This window comes from Mustela putorius, unplaced genomic scaffold (genome assembly GCF_011764305.1).
Source record: "Mustela putorius furo isolate JIRA1106 unplaced genomic scaffold, ASM1176430v1.1 tig00000460_pilon_pilon_pilon, whole genome shotgun sequence".
Lineage (NCBI taxonomy): Eukaryota > Metazoa > Chordata > Mammalia > Carnivora > Mustelidae > Mustela > Mustela putorius.
The window spans coordinates 11,712,863-11,738,153 of record NW_025421389.1 but is presented as its reverse complement, the minus strand read 5'-3'; the positions used below and the strand labels follow the sequence as shown (position 1 = coordinate 11,738,153).

The 25,291-nt window shown below is 44.1% G+C and overlaps 1 protein-coding gene across 2 annotated transcripts in view; it reads right to left on the bottom strand.

The window, feature by feature from the left end:
- ETS1 (ETS proto-oncogene 1, transcription factor) overlaps positions 1 to 25,291 on the bottom strand; it is a 129,233-nt gene that overhangs the window by 86,176 nt on the left and 17,766 nt on the right. For both annotated transcript variants that reach the window (XM_045080359.1, XM_045080361.1), the window contains exon 3: positions 12,833 to 12,977. In XM_045080359.1, the coding sequence (XP_044936294.1) occupies positions 12,833 to 12,977 (145 nt within the window). The remainder of the gene's footprint in view (positions 1 to 12,832; positions 12,978 to 25,291) is intronic.

Here is a 25,291-nt window from a genome sequence, read left to right as displayed (position 1 = left end):
TATCATAATCATCCTGACAGATGAATCTCATAGCCCTGTCTTGTTTATCCAATAACATCAATTGAATGCCTGTGACAATCCAGGTACTCTGCCAGGTACTAGGAACAGGACCAGGACAAAGGTCTACCCTCGAGGTACATATAGGCAAGTAGCAAAAACAAAAATCAGTGATTGCAACACAGTGAGATAATCTACAATTCGGGTACTCAAGTATTGGGGAAATACAACTAGGGTCTAAACTAAGAGTTTGACAATAATCATCATCAACGTGGTCATCATCATCCTTATAAATTCGAGAGATATTTAGGACACAAGATTGAGAGGACTTGTGCCCAACTCTATGGGGATATGGTGATCATCTGCTGCTTTTGCATCCCTAAAGCTTTCCCCCATGTTCCCTTACCAGATCCCTCCCAACTTCCCCTACCAGACCTCTTATCACACTTCCCTTCCAGGAAAGACAGGAAGACATGAGCTAAAGAGAGAGAAGGAGGCGGAAGAAGAAAGAGACCCAGGAAGAAGAGAGCAAAGGGTTTGACAAGATTATCGCTAACCTAGGGCTCCCCAGACTGGCTCTTCTGGACTCTTCAGTTCTGTGAGTCAAGAAATTCCTTCTTCAGTTTAAGTTAATTGAGCCAGATATCCACCACTTGCAAACAAAAAAGAGCCTCCAACAACACTAGGGTTAAGGCAGAAAGGAGAGAGTCAATACTAACTACTAGTTTCCTAGACTGGTGACTGGTAGATCACTTGACTTTCTCCAAGACAGGATTGGCGGTCTAGGTAGTGTTACAGAGGCAAGAGAGAAAGGGATGATCTCGGGTTTAACTTTGAGACGATGTGTGATAGCCAGGTGAACTAGTCACAGGAAAATATTCATGGAGTAGACTTTAACATTAACCACTAGCTGATGAAATGGAAGTGCCCTTTCCCCCTAAAGTATTCTTTAATTTATAAACTTTCCTTAAAGAGGTGGATTATTTTTATAACAATTATTACCAAAAAAAGAACCCTCTCACATTTGCACATGGCGAAGTACTAATTCCCAGCCAGAAAGAGGGAAACAGTTACGCAATTTAAAGCAACCCAAACCTCACAGATTCTCTCTTGCTTTTCCAGCGGGTCTTCCCCTTCAGTTAAAGGGAGGGGAGAACGATGAATGCCCACCTGCCCACCTGCCACAGCTATCAGGAAATACGGGAAGTGAAAAGAGTAAGGGACCAACAACAATGGGAAAGATGCAGAAGGCCATTTCAAACCATCTGTCCTTTGCCCCCAAATCTTGTTGGTTGAGTTCTCATAAGACATGCCTAGCTGAATCCCCTTTTTGCTTCACTCGCTAAAGCAGAACTAAAAGATTATTCTCGAAATCAATAGCTTTCTTTTCCTATCTGACCTGCTCTTTCCCACTTGATAGATTTCTAAAACATTCCCTTGAAGTTCCCTTAAAAGGTTTTGAAATTTGTGTCTCATGTGATAGGAGCAGAAGGATAATAAGTAATGACTTAACCTACTTCTGAAATATCCTGAAGGATATTTGAGGGCGTAGGCAATTCACAAACTCCTTTAATAATGGATTTCAGAGTTAAATTTCACCATAGCTAATCTAAACCTCTCTTTTCCCATTTTTTCCCCCATTTTTTCCCCTTAGTCTTCAGTGGATCTAAAGAACAGCTGGTAACTCTCGGATGATACTTGATGAAGGGTTAAGTCTGCATAGTTTTGAATCTTAATTGATTTTATACTTAGTTCAACACATCGCTTACCTGAAGTTCGATTTCTATGAAAGGCAGTGAAAAATTTGAAGAGTAAAAGTAAGTCAAGCAAGGGAAAAGGAATGGACACTTGGTGCAACACTTGATGTCACAGCACCAGTAAGGTTGAATATCATCCTAATTGTAGAGACCACCATAAGTGCTAGAGAAAAGCTGTTTTCCTTGTAGATTTCATTGTAATTCTCAAATTTTTAAGTGCTCTCTGATATAAAAACAGGGAGAGAGCAAACCAAATGTTCCTTCAATCCCATTAAAACTTGTGAGATCAGGAAGAAATGTTGAAAGGGCAGATGGAAAAGCGATTAATTGTTTACTTAAAAAAAAAAGGAAAAGAAGAAAGAAAGGAAGAAAGAAAGAAAGATAGATAGATAGATGGAATTTCCCTTCTCCTCTGCAGCCCAGTCAATAGGGCTCAGAGAGGCAGGCCACCCCACCCAGGGAATTGCAGATAAATGCACTGGGGTTTAGAAGCCCCATCCCCTCACCCCTCACCTCTGCCTTCTCCCAATTCTGCTCAGAGACATTTCAATTCCATTCTCTTCCGAGGCTCCCCCTCTCCCATCTCCAGAGCAGCAGCCCCGAATCACATCATTGAGTTTAAAATAAAGAAATGCTTTTCCTAAAGAATTCGCACACAAATAATCTCATTACCCCAGTGCTTAGGTTTATACAGCAGCCGTCTTCTGCCAGGAGGGGAAAAAAAAAAAAAAAGCACTCTACGCTCACTCACATGGAACAGCTGCGGGGAGAAAAATGGTATTTAATTCATTGTGAAATATTCAACAATGGCTACACTGCACTTTTAAAAGCCTTTTGATAGTAAAACCCACAGAGAACAGCCCATCCTGTGTGCTGAAAAGCAGCTTCCCCACAATTAGTCTCTCTATTCAGAGGTCTGAGAAGTCTGTGTAAACTTCAGCACGTGCTGTGTACACTGTGGATAGCTTCAAGGGTATAACCTTTCACAAACTTCTTGGGTTTAGTCTTGCTCAGCGACTCTGTCTGCTCTCAAAGCTAGCTGATGGAGAAGGAGAAATGGAGCAAAGGGAGTGTGATGCTGAGATGAGAGACCCTAAGGGAACTTTCAGCAAAGGAAAACCCGCTCCCCCAAAGGGCCCTACAGATGACCAAGCTCCCTCATGCCAATGTCAGACCCAAAAAAAGAGAGAAGGTCCTGAAAGACTATACAGGCTCCTTCTCTCTATTCAGCTCTAAGATTTTCATGGGTCTCTCTGGTTTGTAGGACAATAAGGAAAGCTTATATTCTCTTACCCTCTAGCGCAGACCTGAACCGTGAGGGATGAGGCAACAATGAAGACCTAAAAAACATTTTGGGGGCAGGCCAAGTTTGCATCAAGGTCAGAGCCTGCGCTTTGCAGTAGGATCCCAGATTAACTGACCCTCTCTCCACCTCCCAGACTTCTTTGGGAGGTCAGGTCACCCCACTGAGCCTCATTCATCTCATCTGTAAAATGGGTCTTAATATCATCTTCAGAGGAATGTTTTAAGAGTAAAATCACCACACATGTGTGATTCTTAGTATAGAAAGTATTTGATGAATGACAATTACTCTTTCTCTCTAGCTGTTCTGGAAAGAAGATAGGCTTTCCCTCAGGACTTGCTACAGTAAGATTATTTAAAATTGAACAAGAATGGGATATGAACTATTTTTTACTCTACATTCTTAAGTTTTTTTTATTAATCAAGAGAGAAGCAACAGAAATAGAGATAGGCACAGATACCTAACTGGAAATTCTGAGGGATCTGAATTATTTTGGAAAAATTAAATAAATAAAAACCTACCAAGAGCCAAACAAACTTTGCGTCATGATAGGTTGGTAGTGTTGTTTTTCAGGAATTCTAAACTCAGATTTTCAAAACACAAAGTATTGATGAAATGCCTGAACATATCAGGTATGGTTGAAGCGACCACTTTTCTGTTAATTCCAGGCTTTCTTCAAGTTTCTGGGAGCAAGACCACAGAAGTTTCAGCCCCTTTCCTTATAAAATCCAACATTCAACTTATCAACCTCACGTAAGCCATAAACCCTGGTCAGTGAGGAATGTCCATCTGTTCTGACCAAAGAAGGAAATGCTAAGACACTACTGGGCAGTTCAAAGGAGCTGACCCAAGGTGGGGTCATCTCACTCCCTAGATCTGAAACTTCTGGAAATGGTCTCCACTTGAAGAAGCCAGTTTGTGACAGGCAATAGAACAGTCAGTGGTTCCACAAGAGGCCAAAGATCAGAAATGGGGGCCCGAGATCCTTAAGGCTGCACAGAGTTGGAGGCAGTTGGGTAGAGGTATGTGGCATCTGGAGGTGTATGTGGGCACCATGATTGTTTTTGTACACATTGTTGGTAGGGGGTGTGGGCTCTGGACTCCTGCCCCCTTCAGAGACAATGTTTCTTCCACTCACTCTCCCCCCACCCCCCCATACACTCCACAAAGGGGCAGGTGGAAAAGTCTATCACCAGAAGCACATCCGTGAGAAGGAGAGTTCACGATGTGACTCTCCCCTGTTTCTCTGGAGGGGCCTGAAGTGCTCCCCTCCCCCATTCCACCTCACAGTAGAGAGGCCACAGGCCCATAACCTCCACGGATGTTCGCAGAGCTCATTCCATGGAGCACAAAATAAAAGGAGATGTTAAAACGAAAAAAAAAAAAAAAAAAAAAGGTGGACGGGGTAGCGGGAAACATGTCTGGACTTCAGTCTCAAGACTTCAATGCCCAGTGTCTCTGGCACAATGGGATAAAGTCCGCTTCTAGATTTAAATACACTCTCTTGGGACTGACCAGAGTGGTGAGAAGGGATTGATAGGAGGAAGCTCCTACCACGGAATTCAATCAGGTCCACAAAACAGGCTTTGGACATTCTCTATGTATGCCACACTTTTAAATGCTGCAGGGGGTACAAAAGTTCCTTCTGTCCTGGCCAATAGTTCTTAACTTCTTGGGGCTGGGGGTGTCCCAGACGGCTCAGAGAATCCTAGGAAAGCTACTGCACACTGCTGGGGAGGGATCGCACATTTCTGATACTCCTCGCTGTCAAGCACCCCTGCTCTCATGAGAATCTGCCGGTCTGAGACTTGGCAGAAAGTTGTCAGGGTTGATTATTTTAAAAACGTAGGAATCAGGTGGGAAATCAAGAGAACAGCAAAGGCGACTAGAACTCTGGTATTTTTTTAAATCGTGATCTGGAAGAGGTGATGGTCCCCTGACTAGGCCGCCAGAGGGGGGCAGGGTCTGGACTGAGAGCTGATGGACCACTCACCCTGGCAGTCTCAGGAAGAGCCAAAGGTTGCCCTATAGATCAGTGTAAGGGTAATTTCTCTCACAGTGCAATTAGGTCTCATGTTTGACCTACGACCTCGGTCCGTGCGATATTTATGCTCTCCAGACAGGCAGCAGCAAGGTCGAGGCTGAGGGAAGGCATTTAATAGGGAGGGGAAGAAAGGGGGGGCAGGCAAGGAGCGGGGGGAGGGGAGGGAAAGAAGGAAAGGAGGAAGGGAAGAAGGGAAGGAGGGAGGAAAGAAGGAAGGAAGGAGGGAGAGGGAGGGAGAGAGGAACCTGATCAATTTACAGCAATGCATGAAATCATAAATTGAGAGCCATGCTTTGGGGTTCGCCCTTCCCACGTTCAGTGCGGTACTTTGTTCCCCACCATAGTTCTGTGAGGTAGGCACGACTATATTACAAAGGAGAGAACGTGGCTCAGAAGGGCTCAGCCTTTGCCGGTGGTTGCAGAGCTGGTAGGTGGCAGGGCTGTAACCTTGACCGGAATCCTTGCCACCAAACCCTCCTTCCAGCTCCTTTCTAAACAGTAACAATCCCCACGTGTGGTCTGGGTCGAGCGCATTGGGCTCCCTCGCCTATCTCTCCATCTCCCCGACGACCCACCTAGAACTCCCCCCTGACCTCTTGCAAAACTGCATCTGAGCGCAGAATCTCTTCTGTTCCAACGGTCTCTCTCCAAAGCCCGGCTTGGGGCAGATGTGCTACCAGAGACTGAATGGAGGGCATTCAGGCCCAGGGAGTTCACTCTGCTCTGCTCTCCTCCCTGCCTGGATCTGGAGTTAAACACTCGGGTCCTCGTCCTCGGACGCCCTACCTCCTGGCTCACTCTGCCCGCGCCAGCATCGCTGGCAGCGCCGGGGTTAACCCGCCAGCCCTGCGGAGCAATGATTTCTGTTTTATTTCAGCAGGGGAAGTGTGTGCCTGCCTGATTAGCCTTATGGTTTCCTCTTTTCCCATAACCTCCAGACCCCCATGGCCCAAATGTTTACTCTCTGAAATAAAAAATCTGCTGGTGTTTTTCTTTTTGTGTGCTCGTGTATTTTGGGAGGATTGCAGAGGAGGGAGGCGGGGTAGGGGTTAGGGACACGGAGGCTGGGGGAGAGAGCAAGACGCCTCCCCCTGCGGGCGGCCCTCCCCCACCAAGCCTCCTCCAGCTGCAGGCTCCCGGCTCAGACCCCTGGCTGCAGTGCAAGAAAGAAACTTATTAATGAGGGAGCTGGGTCTCCTGCTTCAGCAGCTATAAACACAACGAACATCTGGAGAGAGTAAGAGTCTCTCCGCGGCCAGACACTGAGAAAAACAGGCTGTCTCTGCGCATCCCACCCCCTACCCCTGCGCGGTCGCACACAGCAGCCCTCTCCTCCGGGCCGGACTCCAGCTCCCACACCATTCACCCAGCCCGAGCTTTCCATTCACAGAGAGGAGCCGGCCGGCCACGGCACCCACCGTCCCCAGCCCCCGCTCGAGGGGTCAAACTGCTTGAATCAAATAAGAACTCGCTGCCCTGAGGACCTTTTCCCAACTCGGACCAAATATTTGTGGTTTGAAAAAGTTCAGAGAACTTTTTTCTCCCCAGCCCCCTGGGAGTTTCAGAGCAAGGCGGTTACATCCTAGGATTTTTGAGAAGCAACGCATAGGAGGCCAGCCAACAGCAGGCTTGCAGTCTAACTGGAACTCCACTCAAGTGTTCTTCCTCTAGGGAACCTTCCTTCGCAAGCACCTACACAGATGATTCATATCTGTAAAGTCCTTGGCAATCCATACTGCTCTGGGCTGCTAGGCACAAGTCCAGAGCGAGACACAAGTCTCTGGTCTCTAAGGGAGCGGAGCTTCTCTTCGTGTTCCTCACCAGGCTCCCTTCACTGGTAAAAGGAGACACGTGAAGGGTAAGGTCGGCAGGTGTCAGAAAAGCAGCCTTGGGCAAGAGTGGGCAGGACATCTACTTTCCTTGGCTCATTTAAATTCACACTCAAATCGTACTGAAAGGAAAAAGAAGGAAGGTGGTAGCATTTATTGATCACCTGCTACAGGCCATGACTTTTTAAGTATACACCCCCATTTAATGGGCACAAGACCTCTTTGCAGTCAGCACAGGTGTCCCACCTGTTAAAGGGGAGGGGACAAGATTCAGGGCGTGTTCTTGCTCTTTGCCACCACACCATTCCTCAATCCTTCGTTTGGACTCAACACCCTTGAGCTCATACTCAAACATTTAGACCACTAAGTTCTTGTAATGGGCATATGACCTCACACACACTTGAAAGCTGCCAAGAGGTCAGGAGATGGGAGTAGAAAGGAGATGCCAACATAACATTGGCAGATGGGACCAAACTCAGTCCGGAGCAGAAGGAATATCCTTTGCTTGTGGAAAACAGGGTCAGGCAGTGATAGAAATCTCATCAGAAGAACAAAGTCATACAGGGTATCTTTTTTGCATATTCCCTGTGAGGAATGACCCACATCACAGCATCTCCAAAACACATATACACATACACACACATACACACACACAGGATCAGGACTATTTTTGAAGGAAAAAAGAAACTGAAGCAGGTCCTCCACAGAAGGAAAATGTAGCCCGAATGAGGAAAGATTAGACATGTGCAGGAGACAAAGTTGGAAATACTGTCCTTTAAAACCGCGGGGCCATTTGAGATGGTCGGTGGAGAGGCCAGAGCTGCTGGAAGTAAAAACACTTCATAGAAAGGTGAATCTCCATTCAACAAGTCTGCCTGGCATTATCTCAATGTTTTCAATGCTTAAAAGCCAAACTGGAGGCATCAGCTTCTCCTGCTGAAATTTCCCACCTGGTTGTCAATAGCCCTTTCCAAACACTGGGCCTGGTTTGATCTCTCCCAGCCGCCCTGGCTGTGTGGGAAAGCCCCAGGAGAGACCAGAAACTTGGGTTCCCAGTACATCTCCCCACTTGAACTTCCAAAGTTTATTTGAGAAAGACATTCTTTCCTCCTACCATTTTACTAGTAAATTTACTTTAGAAATATTAAATAGCAAGATCCAAAGTCACACACTCACACTGCCAAGCATTATCTTATGAGTAAGTGTAATATTTCACGTGGGAGATAATTCTTCTATCCTGTAAGCATTCCCCACTCTCCCCCCACCCCCATACATGCTTGAACAAAGTTGCTTAGAGACAAGGAGCGAGTCTTCCCCTTCTCCAGACATCTGCTCCATTTCCAGTACGTGAAACTGACCACTGAAAGTGTTCGACCAATCAGCGGGGCACTTTATGACTCAATGATACACAGACATTTCTGGACACTCAGGCGCTTCAGGGCAATGAGTGATGACAGCAAACATTCATAAGGTGCTTGCTAAGTGACAGCGCTGTTTCAAGCTTTACATATATTAACTTAGTGGTTTTCAAAGTGTGGTCTCTGGGCCAGCAGCAGCAGCAGCAGCAGCAGCAGCAGCACCTGAGACCTTGTGAAAAATGCAAATTCTTGAGTTGTCCCCTGGACTCACTGAGTCAGAAACCCTGGGGATAGAACCCAACATCCTTGTGTTTTAATAAGCTGTCCAGGTGATTCTGACATGCTTTGAGAACCACTAGTCTATGGGAGGAAATGAGAGTGCAGAGATACTAAGTTGCCTAAGGTCACCCGGTTAGGAAGGGTTGATGTGCAAACCCAGGCAATCTGGTCCCAGAATCTGGATTCTTTACCAGTATACTATACATACTTCCTCTCTCATGAAAAATGAAAATTGGAAGGTAGGCTGCAAACGTGGGTAGATGTGGTTTTTACTGTGTTCAATGACCAAGAACGTACCAGACTGCATTATACAAGAAGAAATAAAGTATTGTCTTGCTTCTGAAATCGAGGATCACAGTAAGGAAACCATAAGTTCATTCCCGTAAGGGTAAGTTGGGGGTACTGTCTTGTGTAGCCACAGACTGCTTTCCAGCTCTGAGTAACTATTTCCCAAAAGCAAACCTTGGGTTAGAGCATCCTATCCATAAGTTGGGCTGATTCAAGACAAATCCCATGAAACAAAAAATACCTTGACAGTATATTACTTTGGAAGGGTGCTCAGTAATCATCCTATTTTCTGATATACCTTATTGCCATTCATAATATGAAAATTAAATATGAACAACTGTCAACTGGGGACTGACTGTGGGCTTGTGGCATGGGTGCTCAGGTGGGTCTCTGATGTCAGTTTTCTAGCTCCCGATGGAAAACAGGCATTACATGACTCCAGCACAGGGCAGCACTGTGAGCTCAAGGGCTTGATCCAAAATGGCCTGCTGTCTATTCTGTCCCTTCTCAACAGGGCTGTGGTTAGGAGTTCGTCATAATAGTTAATGGCAGTGAAGTGTTAATGATTTCTTAGAGACAAGGAGTAAGAGACTGACCTGAAAAGTGATTGAGAGAAGGGGCTGATGTTAGGGATAGAAGAGTGGACACGGGAACAGGGAGGAGGGGGGGTCAGTGGGCTCCACTCCAGTCAGACTATAAACAGTAACAGACATTTCAGCCCTGTCTTGTGTAAGGGGCTCCATTGATTCACAAGGCTCCCTGACAGAGGGATGACGAGGAGCCGAGACAGAAAGGGCCATTCATTCATGCAGAACATCAGCTCCCCGTCCCCATTGGCTCTTGCTAGTGGCTCCAGGCTGAGAAAGAGGAGGGGGAAGAGGCGGACAAGGAGGAGGAGGAGAAATAAAAGAAAATGATGACTACGAGATTGTCATGAAGAAATGTACAGCTGCGCGGGCAATTGCATGCAAATGTGGCTTCCCTTTTTAGCCGTATAGTTAATGTCCTCAGATTCATCTGTTTCTCTCTCTCTCTCTTTCATATCATCTTCCCCTCCCCTTCTTGCCTTGTTTCTTCCGGGCTCCCCTTCTCTTGCCTTCCCATTCAGCTTTCATTTTCTCTTCCCATCCTGCTTCACCTGTCCACCCATACCTGTATTTTCTATCCATTCCCATGCTTCTCTGTCTTCCTGGGCACCCTTCTTAGCATCTGTTCTGTTCAACCCATTCTCGACTGTCTTGGTTACTAAGCATTCTCTCCTGCTCACCTGGTAGGCTCTCCCACAGTCATGTTTCCTCACAGCTCCATGCCCTATCTTCCCACCCCTCTCCCTCACCCCCCTCCTAGTCCTCAGCCTCGGGCCCCTTTGTGAATAAGAGCCACTTTATTAGGAAAGGGCCTGATGTTCCTCAATGGCCCCTCCTGCCGGGTATTCCAGTCACTGCCAGATGTGGAGTCCTTGGAAAAGAAGTTCATTCATTCCTTCTGAGAGCACAAAACGTGAGATGGGAGCGGGGGTGGGGAGTGGCCATGAGACGGAGGACGGGAAGGAAACTGAAGTTATAAATAGGATAAAAGAAGATGAAAAAAAAAAAGTAGCGTATTTTTTTTTCTCTCTCTCTTTCTTCTTACTCAACACATCTCCAAGGAAATGTGCTGCAGCTGGAGAAATCATTGGTTGGTCCATGTCTTCATCTCTCTTCTCTATAACCCCAAATCTCCTTCCAAAGGACACCCATCACTGAGGAGGGCTGGACCACAGCCCAGAAATAATCGCTGCAACTATTTCGTCTGGACAGCTCAGAAGGCAAAGGAGGGGCTGGAGGAGCTTCGGGTTCTTGCCAGATATTTCTATCAGAGGGAGGCCAGGGCAGAGGGAACTACAGACCTCACAGTTGCCACCAAGGCACTGCTCCCCATGGAGGCTTTCTAGTATTTCTGAGCTGCGGTTGACGACAACCAGGTCATTTTAAGACTAGTTATTACAGGCACTCATCTTCCATCCTACTCAAAAGCCACTGGTCTGTGTGACCCTGTCTTCCTTCTTCTTGCAACAACGAAGTCGACTGTGGGAAGAAAACTATATTATCCCACTGGACTCCTCACATTTTAAAGAAGCTTCATCCCAAGAGGTTCTTTGTGTGCATCACAGACACAGTGTCATTGGCCCTGAAATAAAAATTCTTTGCTTTCAAGAACCTTGACAAGGAGGAGAATAAAAAATCATCTTCACTTGGGAATGTATGTACTCCTCAGCCAGGGGAAAAAAAAAAAAAAAGAAGGACCATGTCTTTTCTCTATGAAGAAGGGAACTTCTGATCTTGAGGCTATGGACCAGCATGAAATAACCTCAGCTCTTAACAAAAGGTAACTTCCAGCCAACAGAAGCACCGTCCAGAGCACAAAGTGTTACCGCAAGGTAACTTTAACCTGGGTTGTGCAGGAAGATAAAAGACGAAAGCTTGGTGGCCTTGATAGGATTCAAGAATTACACAAATGAAGGCGCAACCATCCTGACCTTTTGCTTATGCAAATAAGATTTGTTAGAACAGTTTGTTAAGGATGACTTTTTTTCATCCCTTAGAATCTTCAAGTCTAACCTGCAAACAGCTGCAAAAATCTTCTTGTCTTTATGCTTGGAAGAACCGAGCAGAAAGGGAAGCGTAACATACCAAGTCTGAAATCCGGGGGTGGTGCCAAAGAATATCGTAAATATCAATGGCTATTGAGTCCAGAGACTATGAACACAGAGATTGCTTTCGTTCTGCCCTAGAGAAGAACCAGACAACTGGAGAGTGAGTCCCGTGCCTTCTCCCCCAAACCCCTACCAAATGCTTTAGCATCTTGCTTTATACCTCTATATTTCTGGTCAGAGCTAAAACAAGGGCAACAAAGCAAACATTTATTTTCTGTCTCTGCTATTATAAAAGTAGTCTACCATATCGTTATGTAGAATAAAGAAACACCAAAACAAAGAGTTGTGTTTAAGTGAGCTCCCAGTGGCTTTCTCCCTATATCATGCCTCAGAATTACATACTTTCAACATGTGAGAGTAATGAGATTTCTTAGGCTAGGAATTAATCCTGGGAGAAAATACAGATTTGAGCTGTTTTTTTTGTTTGTTTGTTTGTTTGTTTGTTTTTTGGGGTTTTTGTTGTTGTTGTTTGGTATTTGGGTATATATAATCTGGCCTCGTGATAAATTGAATTTAATACCCGAATCCATCACTTCAGAACCCCCAAATCAAGTTTTACATTTGGCATTGAACGTAAAGGAACAAAAACGCTATTCACAGGTCAAAGCGGACTCCTGGAATTTGTGAGATACACAGTGACTTCTGCAAAAGAGGATGGGGGTGAGGACTCTCAACCTGTCAGGTCTTTGGGGGAGGGGAACACAGGGAAGAGCTCTCTGGAGGAATGTCATTCCTGTTCACCAGGGGGCAGCACGGTGACCAGCCAGTAGGGAGAGAGGGGAATGCTGGGAGGAGAGGAAGGAGGTCTATGAGGGAGAGCTGGGGAAAGAGAGGGGGCAGAGGAAAAAGGAGCCCTATGCCAGTGGGCTCAGGCCAAGAGGTTGAGGACAATGGGGAGAAAAAGATGAATAAAGAAATTCCCTTTTGTAAAATGGCCATTTATCCGGCTCATACTCTACGACTGCAGAACTTTAGACCCTTCGTCAACAACCGGGCCGAAATGGGTAAGCCTCAGGAAATGCATGGTGCACAGAACTATTTATAGAATGAAGACCTGAAGCAACCTCTCCTGGGTTCATTCCTACAGTTTCATCTTCCTGCACTGCAGAATAAAGTAACACAGAATTATGGAGATGTCGTGGGACTTTCTGTTCAAGAACAATAGCATCTTGTCCCCGCATAAGCCGTGGCAGCTGTTCTTGCTACAGAGAATGAAGCCCACATCACCCTTCCACTGTCCTCCAACTCTATGCGTGGTCCGAGCCTTTGTTCACATTCCTACCTGAGCCACAGTGTTCCAGACCAGTGGGAACTTCCTGAATGGTCATCTCATTCCAGAAAGGGTAGTAAGCTCTTTGCGGGTGATAATTGGACTGGAAGCCACAGGCCATTCGAGGATCTTCATAGGAATTGATAGGTGCTTGCCTCTGTGACAAGGGAAAAAGTAATGAAATATATTAACAGGAAAATCTCTGTACTCTAGCCCAAATGGAATAACATCTTACCATACAACCACATGTGGATAGGAGTCATCCATAGATGATAGACAGCAGAAGAGAACCAACCAATGGTCACATAACCAACCCCCCCCCCCCAAAAAAAATACAGAGAGAAGGAGAAGGGTCTTTTACTTAGACAGCACATCCAATGATTTTCATCCATTTCTTCAAGCATTTGGCAACTACCTTTTCTAATTTTCAAATAAGGACCCTTGATTAGCAGTAGGCAGAATCTCGGCCATCTTTATACAATCCCGGCTTTTGAAACTTTTAATGATCTTACTCTGTAAAAGCACCACAAATGGATATTTTTACAGGACATTCTAATCTCATAGAACCAGTGGGTGACAGACACCAAAGGAAAAACCAAATATATGGGCCTATTTAATAATAATCACTTGTTTTTTACTCGTTTTTCAGTTAATCGATTGTGCATGGGTTTTAATGATATTGATGGCTACACAGAAATTTTCAGTTTCTTGCAACATTTGGGGACTAGTACCACTCTTTCAGGCATTTTGTGAAATTCATAAAACATATCATCCACCCAGTACGCTTTAAGGAAGGCAGAGGTGCTTCCTTAAACACACATGGGAAGCATGTTATGCAGTGTTTGAGATCTTATTCTTTGAAGCTAGATATCTTCATGGATTCACATCCTGGCTCTATCACTTACTAAGGGAAGGCCTGGGCCCATTCTTTTATCTAAACCTCAGTTTACTCAATTATAGGAAGAATTAAGTAAAATATGTGTAAGAAAATTATATTTAAAGCAAAATTTAATATGAAATGTATGTGTACCTTGTCTACATGATGCCTAATAGAAGGTAGATATTATTTTGATATAACAGACCCTTCACATTCCTGGGATTGAGCAAGAGGGATAAAAAGCAAGACACAAGGAGCACCTGGGTGGCTCAGTCATTAAGTTTCTGCCTTCAGCTCAGGTCATGATCCCAGGATGCTGAGATCAAGCCTCACATCAGGCTTCCAGCTCAGTGGGGAATCTGCTTCTCCCTCTCCTCCCTGCTCATGCTCTCTCTCACTATATCTGTCTGTCTCTCAAATAAATAAATAAAATCTTAAAAAAAAAAAAAAAGTAAGACGCAAAAGGAGATAGCAGATCCACAGAAAGATTTCCTGAGGAGTCTGATCTACACTGGTCCTTCCTTTACTTTCTTTTCTTTCTTTTTTATTCTTTCAATCTCTCTTATGGCCCCTCTACCTTCATAAAAACCACAGTTAAGATAATCAAACTCTGCTATAATTTGATATAGTTAAATCTACTGATATTAAAGGCTTAACTAATAAGTATAGCTACTTAGATGGTATTTTCACCCATGAAGGGTAAGCTTGCTAACCCCCAGGAAGAGCCTCTTACTGGAGAACCTCTGATGCCCTCTCTCCCCCTGAGCTACAGGACAAGAGCTCAGCAGTATTAGAGTCAAATATTCCCTATCTACTCTCTCTTCCCCGTTTTGCAACTGTCCATTAACTTAAGCTCAATAAAAATAACAGAAGAGAGTATATTGGCCCAGAGCAAAATGACAATCAAAGCCAAAATATAGAAGGACATTTGTGTGCATTAAAAAAGATGACGTTTTCCATAATATTCATAAAATCATTCAAAGTAGGGCTGGATGAAGTTTACTTTGGGGCTGTTGGACTTCTAACTGGGCTAAAGGTGTCAAGAACATAATTACATCCTTGGAACTGAATGGAGTCTCCTTGAGTTATTGAGTAGCAAAGGCTACCATACTTAGCTTCTGCTACTAGACACTGGTGAGAACCACTAGAATATAAATGGAGCAATGGCATGCTGCTAGCTATTTGTGTTTGAGATCAAAAGATTTAGGGAAATTAACGCTCCCCAGAGCTTCAGTCAGAAAATGTTTCCTGAATTCTGGTTAAAACCATTTTAGGGACATTGTATTTTTATATTGCAAGCCTCCCAGGCAACAACTTTTGAATCCCCAAAGATAAGTAGGTCTTATCTTTGCATAGTTTGCCTTCCCACCACAGTACACAAGAGTTCATTTTCTTTATCCACACCAACATTTGTTATATCTTATGTTGTTGATTTTAGCCATTCTGAAAGGTGTAATATCTCATTGTGATTTTGATTTGCATTTCCTTGATGATTAGTGATTAATGACGTTGAGCATCTTTTCATGTGTCTGTGGGCTATCTGAAGTCTTCTTTGCAACTAAATCAGTTTGAAACACATTTTCTCGACTACCTGTGTGCTCTCAATATCTATCCCCATCTTTTGCTATTTCTCTACAGTCTTCCTCAAAATTCAATGTCAAGGATCAGAGTTACAAGAATTAGGTCTCAAGTGAGAAAATTTTGATTCTGAATTATATAAAGGAGAATTCTAAGTTGCCTACTCCTGTTCTTTTGGGACAGTGTATGCATGGTTTGCCTAAACCCTCCTTGTAAGACCCTTGAAGATGGCAGTAGATAGTACGAGTAGAATCCTTGTAGATAGGTACAAGTAGTTTGTTATAGGCCCTGCAAAGGTATTAAAAACCTGAGGAGAACTTCTTGGTTTTTGCATTTTATATCATTTACTTTTTTTATATATTTGTTACTTAAGTATAGTTGACATTCAATGTTATGTAAATTTTGAGTATAGACCACAGTGGTTCAACAATTCTGTATATTACACTATGCTCCCCATGAGAAGTATAGGCACCATTTGTCACATACAATGTCATTACAATATTACTGATTATATTCCCTGTGCTGAACTTTTTATCTCTATGACATATTTATTTTATAACTGGTATTTTGTACCCTTAATCCCCTTCATCTTATTCGTCCGTCCCCTAAACTCCCTCTCTTCTTGCAAGAAAACAGTTTGTTTTCTGTATTTATGGGTCTGTTTTTGTTTGCTCATTTGCGGGTTTTTTTTTCTTTTTAGATTCCAAATGTAAGTGAAACCATATAGTATTCGTCCTCATTGGACTTATTTCACTTAGCATAATACCCTCTAGCTCTATCTGTGTTGTTCAGAAAAGGCAAGATTTCATTCGTTTTTAAGGCTAAGCCAATATTCCAGTGTGAGTGAGTGTGTGTGTGTGTGTGTGTGTGTATCTCACATCCTCTTTGTCCATTCATCTACCCATGGACACTTAGATTGCTTCCATATCTTGACTACAGTAAATAATGATGCAATAAACATAGAGGTGTAGGTCTCTGCAAATTAGTGTTTTTGTTTTCTTTAAGTAAATACCCAGTAGTGGAATTATTGAATCATATGGTAATCCTATTTTTATTTTGAGGAACCTCCATACTGTTTTCTACAGTGACTGCATAGTTTGCCTTCCCACCACAGTACACAAGAGTTCATTTTCTTTATCCACACCAACATTTGTTATATCTTATGTTGTTGATTTTAGCCATTCTGAAAGGTGTAATATCTCATTGTGATTTTGATTTGCATTTCCTTGATGATTAGCGATTAATGACGTTGAGCATCTTTTCATGTGTCTGTGGGCTATCTGAAGTCTTCTTTGGAGAAATGTCTGTTCATATCTTCTGCCCAAAAGATTTTGAATTTTTTTTTTGGTGTTGAGTTGTATACATTCTTTATATATTTTGGATATTAAACCTTTATCAGATTACCATTTGCAAATATCTTCTCCGATTTGCCAGGTTGTCTTTTTGTTTTGTTAATGGTTTCCCCCACTGTGCCAAAGATTTTCATTTTAGTATAGACCCAACAGTTTATTTTTACTTTTGTTTCCCTTGCCCAAGGGAAGGGAATTATAATTATATAAAGGAGATATCTAGAAAATATCTAGGAAATATTGCTAAAGGTGATGTCAGAGAAATTACTGCCTGTGTTTCCTTTTAGGAGTTTTATGGTTTCATGTCTCATGTTTAGGTTTTTAATCCATTTTGAGTTTATTTTTGGGTATGGTATAATACAGTGGTCCAGTTTCATTTTTTTGCATGTAGCTTTCCAGTTTTCGCAGCACCATTTGTGGAAGACAATGTCTTTTTCCCCATTGAACATTCTTGCCTCCTTCATTATAGATTAATTGACCATATAAGTGTGGACTTGTTTCTGGGCTTTCTATCCTGTTCCATTGATCTATAAGTCAATTTTTGTGAGAGTACTGTTCTATTTTGATTACAAAAGTTTTGTAGTATATCTTGAAATCTGGGATTGTGATACCGCTAGCTTTCTGCTTCCTCAGGATTACTTTGGCTATCACAATGAGATATTACCTTACACCTTTCAGAATGGCTAAAATCAACAACATAAGATATAACAAATGTTGGTGTGGATAAAGAAAATGAACTTTGGCTACTCAGTTTTTTGTTGTTTCATACAAATTTCAGGATTATTTGTTCTAGTAATAAGGAAAATGTTATTGGTATTTTGATAAGGATTACATTGAATCTGTAGATTGCTTTGGATAATATGGATATTTTAACAATATTAATCCTTCCAATCCATGAGCGTTGTATGTCTTTCCATTTGTTTTTGTCATCTTCAGTTTCTTCCATCAGTGTCTTAGAGTTTTCAGAGTACAGGTGTTTCATCTCCTGGGTTAAATCTATTCCTAAATATTTTATTCTTTTTGATACAAGGTAGGATGGAGAAATTTTTCTCAAGTTTACATGTTTAAGCTTTCTCTGCTAAGGAAAGGCCACTGATGGCAAAATGTAATGCGCAAGGAAGTGTCGAAGGAAAATTATCTGCATGCATTCTGCAGGGGAGTATTTTGTGGGTTAGGGATAAAGCCATGAGGTTCTAGATACAGGCAATGACAACAACATAGCAGTGTGAGGAGTCAATTCCCAGCCTCTGATGAACAACCATGCTCAGCATCAGACTGAATTTATGTGTCTTTTTTTTTCTTTTTTTTTAAATCACTCGTGCTTCAAACCAGGTTTTTGTCAGGGATAGTTCATATATTATTTTACAAATGGAGATTTATTTTAAGACATTATTTTCTCTTTAGCCGTCCTCAGGGGAGCCAGAGGACCCTACTCTTAAGAATGGGAAGGAGGTAATGCACTAAGCTTACCATGAACCACAAACGTCTTTGCTAGCAGATGCTCCTGAAAGCACCATGACTCTTGTTATCTAGACACCTGCCTGTTTATTAGACATCTGACAAACTGACTTAATACCTATTTCATAGAGTATGAAAATGACATTTTTACTCAAAAATGACATTTTTACTCAAAAGAACCACATAGCTGGGTCCAATTCATTATGAAACTGTCTTCGTTGAGGAGCAAGAAGCAGGTTATTAACAGGTCAGAAATCTGGGCTGCACAACACCCACCCTGTTGCTTTAAAAAAGCACGACCCAAAATAAGTTTGAGTCTCTTTGTTGACACCGTCCTTTCCTGGCTGCAACTGGAGGTGAACTCATAAGATGCAAGCAACATTTTCAGTCCTTGTCACAGTTTTAAGAAACCACCCGTCCTCACTCATTCACGCCACAGGTAATTTTTGAAAGGAACTAACATACACCACACACCTGCTCTGTGCCAGTTGCTATGCTAAGCATTGTGCAGAAATGGTTACATTTAATCTTCACCACCCTCATGCAAGATTATTATTCCTACCCCTATTTTGCAGAACAAACTGAGGTTTTAAGACGACAAGTAGTGGTGCTTGGGTGGCTCAGTTAGTTAAGAGTCCGACACTTGATTTCAGCTCAGGTCATGATCCCAGGGTCCTGGAATCAAGTCCCAAGTTGACTCTGAGGTCAGCACGAAGTCTGCTTGTCCCTGTCCCTCTCTTTCTCTCTCTCTCTCTCTTAAATAAATAAATAAATAGATAGATAGATAGATAGATAGATAAATAAATAAAATCTTTTTTAAAAAGAGGACAAGTAAACTTCCAAAGGCCAAACAGCTAATAAAATAATAAAGATAGCATTCAAACCCAGGTCTATTTGGTTTCAGACTGTCTTTTCTTCTACCTGTCCAACATGAAGCTTATGTGGCCCTCATACAGATTTCTCAAGAAGGGTGACTGCTGTCCTAGGATAGGTACTAGGCAAATTATGGCAATGGATATTTATGGAGCAAATTTATATCAGTACACCCAGTCTATGCTGAATATCATGTTCGATGCAAAGAACATAATATGAACAAGAAATGAACTTCACCCTTAGGAAGACAAGTAAACAGGAAATTACAGCGAGGAGATGGGACAGGGTTAAGTCCCAACGTGTAGGGGGAGGGGCATGATAGCAGGTAATACTTCCTGGAGGAAGCAAATTAAGGTCACCCAAAAGCTGGGTAAGATTTAGCCTAGAACATGTAGTGAAGAGCCTAGAGAGAGGAAAAAAAAAAAAAAAAGATGATCACACACCTTAAGGTGAAAAGGAACATGTAATACTATCAAAGGAAGAATAAGAAAGATTCAGATAGGTCATCTAGAGAGATACAGACTGTGTCGTTTGGTGGTGAGAAGCTGGAGGGAAAGTTATGATCTTGGACAATGTGGACGCTTGCCATGGGGGTCAATGAATAAGAAGCAAAGCTGGAGGAACAGGACAAGATCACAATGTTGAGGGCTGTAAATACCAGACAGGAATTTGGCTCCAGGAGAAAGGCTTTGGTGTCTGCATTAGAGGTAGTGACATGGTGAATCAATATGTTCTTCTAGCACTTCTGGCACTCCTTTGATGGTGCCAAGTAGGATGGGTTGGGCAAGAGGAGGAGATAAGGAAGTGGACATAGGCACTGGAGTGCCTCACAGAGCCATACTGGAGACTAAGGTAAAGGGGGAGATGGAATCAGCATAGCTAAACCTACTTTATTTAAAATTTTTACTTTTTTAAATAATTTTTGCATTAATTTTGACTTCTGAAAACTTTGCATTAAGATATCATTTAGCTTGATTCCTCAGGGCTGGGGCACCCCTTATGTATTACTCCCACATGAGTGTTCCAGGGGCATCCTGCTGGTTGTGGTGCTAAGCAGCAGTTCAGGTATGAGGGCAGAGTTAGATCAAGGTCATGAATGTAGAGGTAAAGAGGAAACAAGAAATGTAAGTATGTTTCAAAGTTAGAATCAACAAGATTTTCTAACTGTGTAAGTTAGATAGGTGAGTGTAAGGGGAGATAAAGGTGAGACAAAGGTAAGTGTAATACATAAGAAAGGAGAGAGGAAGAGAATTTCACCCTCAGTTATGTTTAGATGGAGTGATGGCAGGTTGGTGGGGCCAGGGGTGCCCTGAAGGTGGATACAGGATAGAAGAGGACAAGAAAGGGTGCAGTTAGATCTGGAAACATGGAGCACCCAGTGAGAGTATAAAGTCAGGAAAAATGGAAGTTCAAACAAAATGGAAAAAAAGATAAAAAATGGGTCAGTATAAAAAAAAAAAAATGGGTCTGTAAAGTTGCCTACAGTTACAAGAGATGAAAGGGGAAGAAACAACCAACAGTGGCTGGCTGAAGACAGAGGAAGAAAAACAAGAAAGCCTACAGAGTTGTGGAAGCCAAATGTAGAGCTTCGGAACCTCGGGTGGTTCGCCAGTGGCCACCAAGGGAAGGATGGTAGCCACAGGGCCTTGGAGGGATTAGATCCCCTCCCCTGAGGCATCTCAGGAAAGTGCATGTTTTGTCCTGCTGTTTCACACATGGTGGCAAGATGCTAAGGGAAGGGCACTCTTCTCCCTATCCCTTTGGGGGCTGTCAGAGGACAGAGCCCAAGCCCACATGTTTCACCTTTATGACACTGGAAACAAATAAAACAAAGCCCCACAAATCTGGAACTACTGAAACAATGGGCACACCCTATCCCTGCTCTGCTTTGAAGGTGAGCCTACTCTAATGACTAGGACCACATATGTCCTCATCCATTCGCCCTCCAGTCAAGGTTTCCTCTACTTTATTACCTCTGCCTAGCTCCACCCCCCAAACTTCAGAGTCAGGGACTCTATCTTCCTCCCAACCCACGACCCCCTGCTGCTATCTCTTTAGGAGCATCTTCTGCCCTTCCCCTCCCATGCCTGCCAAACCTTTGGCTCATCGTCTGCCTTGCCCCTGCCCCCAAAATTTGGAAAAGAGGGAATAGGGGAATATTTTCACAACACTACATCATAAACCATGCTGGAGTCCGCAAGATTATACATGATCTGTTCTTCAAGTTCATGCCCACCTTTAACCAAGCAACCATAAATGTCCCCGTGTTTGCCTACTAATGACTCAGTACACAAACTCTGTGGGAGCAAATCTGGCTTTTCTTTGGTCAACTTCAGAATTCAGGGCCATGAGTATATGAGACACAATAACTATTTCTAGATGCTACTGTTTAAACAACAACAACAACAACAACAAAACAAACATCTTACACCCAGGGGCGAAAATGAATTAACACTGGATGTGTGCCTTTGCGGGAACAGCCATTTTTCCGGAAATGGCATAGATATCCCCACTCTCTAGTAGGAAGAAAGAAGACAGAAGACGGGGAATCAGAGAGCCTGGATTCACATCCTGCCCTGCCCCTATGGAGCTGCGTCACCTCCAGCTTGTTTCTTAACCTCCAGATTTTGTTCCCTGAGCAGGCCGGCCTCAGTGATCTCCACGCTTCTCCAAGTCCAGTGACTTCTTCTGCGGATCAATCCACATTCTGTTTCCCAACCTGTGACCCACAGCTTTCATGGGTGGAGGAACGCCTAGAACCAAGAGTTGTCCTAGTCGTAGGTAGTTTGGATTCATGACATACAAGGACCCCCTTTAAATTTAGGAATACCTTCATATTTTTCTAATTCTTTCCTAAGACCATGCTCAAACACTGCTTGGACCCCATGTCCCTGGTTTCTCTTCAGAGAACTGTGAAGCTTCGGAAGCACCTGTCTACCGAATAGCTCTCGGGCCTCCTGACTCGTTGATGCTCAGGAAAAGTCGGGGCAACCAAAAGACAGTCTCTCAGCTTCAACCCTTTCTTCCCATTGCATGCAGTAGGCCTTCCACATGAGGCCGAACTCCACAGGCTTTAACCTAGTCTGGGCTTCCTCATCCTCAGAGGATACTTGACAAGACGCCTGCTTTCACTCAGCCCCCAACACGTCATGAAGAAACTCCTGAGGCAACGCTAAGGGGGAAGTTTGGGGCCAGCCACGTCGGGGCTTCAGGAGGACACGGAGGCCCATCTGCTTCAGGAGGGCACGTGTGTCCCACTCCCTGGAGAGGCAGAGGGGAAGGAGGCAAGCAGAAATACTCCTGAGCTTGGGTTCAGCTTTCCTCAGCACTGCCATTGAGCAGGAGGAGGGAGGGGAGGGTGTGGCCGCCCCGGGAGAGGCAGGAACAGACAAAATAGGAAACTCTCAAAGGGCAGTTTAATTTTAGACTCAAAGCCAGGAAATTCTTCTTAAAACAATAAGAGTGATGGGCTTGGGCCTCGGTGAAAGGGCAGGGCTGACCGCCTACAGGTTTCTGAGGGAGAAACGCAGAGCCTGGACCTGTGCCGCAGAGACAGGCTCCTCAAAATCCTTCTGGAACTGACCACAGCTGAGGTGGCTCGTGGCAGGTGGAGACCACAGCGGCCTCCACCCACAGCCAGCTTTTGGTGACCCCAACTGAAGCTCCTGGGTCACTGACCTTGCTACCAGCCTGAGTGCCCGCCTGGCCTTGACACTTTCCTGCTGGGAGATCCGCAGGGAGATACGTGTTCTTTGTCTGTTTCTATCTACTCCCTTAGTGTGAAGCCTAACGCCTCCCAGTGACTGCAGAGGTGACGGCTTTGGGCACCCCACAGGGGAGAGGTAGAGGGCCAGATGACTCAGAGCCTCCGTCCGGGCCCAGGGTTCCTGGGTGGAAAAAGTCGCCCAGGCTACCGGACCCAGCAGTAATTCCAATTTGCTGAGTGCTCTATAAAATGCAGTTTGCGTTTTTCCTAAATCCAGGAAGATCACCTCATCATAAATAAGGCAGCTAGGTGCGTGAATGAAAGTCTACTGTAAGTGCTTTGACATTATCATGTATCTAAAAAATGAGGATAAATTCGGTAGTTTAAGGAGTGTCCTTAGACGGGAGTCAGGAGATCTGGGTCTCATGCCGCTTCCCGCCAGCTCTGTAAACTCAGGCAACTTACTTAATCTCTGAGGACCTTACGTTCCTGATATCGAGAGATGGCCTGTAGGTTGTTTCTCTAGGTGGTGCCGCCTGAACCCAGTATCGTAGAAAAGCCCCCCTTTTCAAGATGCTGGAGAAGTATACATGATCAGTCTTTCCCAGCACAAAGAGTGATGGATGTAAATAATTTCCCTAAGCATCATGTTCCAGCAATCTCTCCAGGGGAAAAGCCATCACCATGACAAGCAACAAGGGAAAAAAAAAAAGTCCAGTGTTCCCTTATTTCCAAATTTCTTTTGTGTCTTTCTACTTCTCTAATCCCAAATGCTTTATCCATTGTTCTCCAGGATTCACACAGAGGAGGAAAGAACGTTCTGTGCTAGGCTTTACAGCAACAAGCGCGAGCCCTTCCCCAGGGCAGCAAGGACACCACGGACTCCCTGGTGACCCACTCCAAGGCTAGAATCCTGAGGCATGCGGGCTGGGGGTGAAGAGTGTGCGAACAGCCCTGGGTAAGAAGGGAATTGCTTCCCAAGGAGGTCCAATTAAACTGCAATTACTCAAGATAAGAGAACCAGGTCTGTTTACACAATGGGGTTGTAAACCACCAGCCCATTACAAGGGAACTTTGATCTGGTGGCCAGGGAGCGGTTTCTGGTGCAGAGTAGTGATGAAACAAGGAGGTTGCATGATCAGAATGTCTCCATCTTCACCCCAGTAGCCCCCATCTTGCTCGGGCAACACCCTCGGATGGACAAGTGGGATCATCTCCACTCCCCCCGTCCATGTTCCCATCCAATGTGATCAAGAAGTCCAGAGAAGAGCACAGAAGAGACAGTGAGCATAAGCGATAGAGAATTAGCTGAGGTCCTATCTGGGGGAGGCACTCAACAAGTATTTTCTCATTGAACCATCATGATGGTCTTATATGCAAAAATTATACTCCGCCTCTCACACAGAGGAGGACACTGAAGTCCAGAGAGGTTAAGTAATTTGTCTGAGGTCACATGGCTAAAAAGTAAGAGACCAGAATTTAACCCACATCTCTGACTCCAAAATCCTTTCCATTATAATTGGACGGGCTGCGTTCCACAGCTGCCACTGCAGGCTGTCTCCCATCTCATGTAAAAGGCAAGAACAAAGTGGGTCTCCCTCCTGCCTCCCCAGAGTGTCAGAAGGTAGAACCAGAGTTATGTATCCAAAAAAAAAAAAAAAAAAAAAATCAATCGATCAATCACTCGATGACAGAAGGAAGAAAGAACATGTACAAAAGAGGATTTGCTCAAACCACAGAGTGGTTGGCAAGATCCAATCTCAAAAGTCTCTGTGTTGGCAAACTGTGCCTGAGGGTGTGGTTTGGAGCTTATTTTTACAAATGTACTTAGCTAAGGCCCATGGCCACGCTACCCCTCTGGCGGGCACCACACTGGAGATTCAGAAGGGCTGCCAGTCCCCTGAGTTCCACTGGAAAAGGACAGGAAGTACAAAGGGCAATGACTGAAACCAGCCAGTGGCAGCAGCCTTCCTCGGCCCCCCGGAAAGTTGATACTCGATGTGCTCTCCGGCATATGAGCATCACCCAAATTACTCAGTGATCCTATGTCTGAAATAGGCCTGACCTCATAGCATGTTATTCTATATGATTATAGCCATTAAGTGTCTAGAAAGTATGATCCTATTCATCCATTCATATAGTAAAGTTACAAGCCAAAAAAAAAAAGGGCTTTTGTTGGACAGTTTCTGAAATGCTTCTTTCATAGTGACCATATTTATAAGAGAAGAACATTTGATCCAGAAAGTGGAAGAATGTCAAGTTTTTCATGCCTTCACTCCATCTCAGGGAACATGGGATGTTGCCTAAACCCAGAGCCTTATCCTAGGAAATTTTGGCATTTGGGACCAACACAATCACTCTTGCCCAGCATATTACTCTGTCCCCAAAGGCCTGAGCTCTGAGAGGTGAGTGGGCAGTGCTAGTCCTTTCCTCTGAACAGTTCAAGGTGCTTCCTAAAGCTGGTATGGCCCACGGGTCATTAATCCCGGGGGGACCTCCTCCACACATCCTCCTTGCTTTCAAGGTGGCCAAGGACTGGGACAAGTTTGGTCAAAACCAGGAGTGGCCCATCCCTCCCATTCCTGCCCTCCCCCCAGCTCCGCAGCCTCGGTGGCACGGAGGAGAGGATG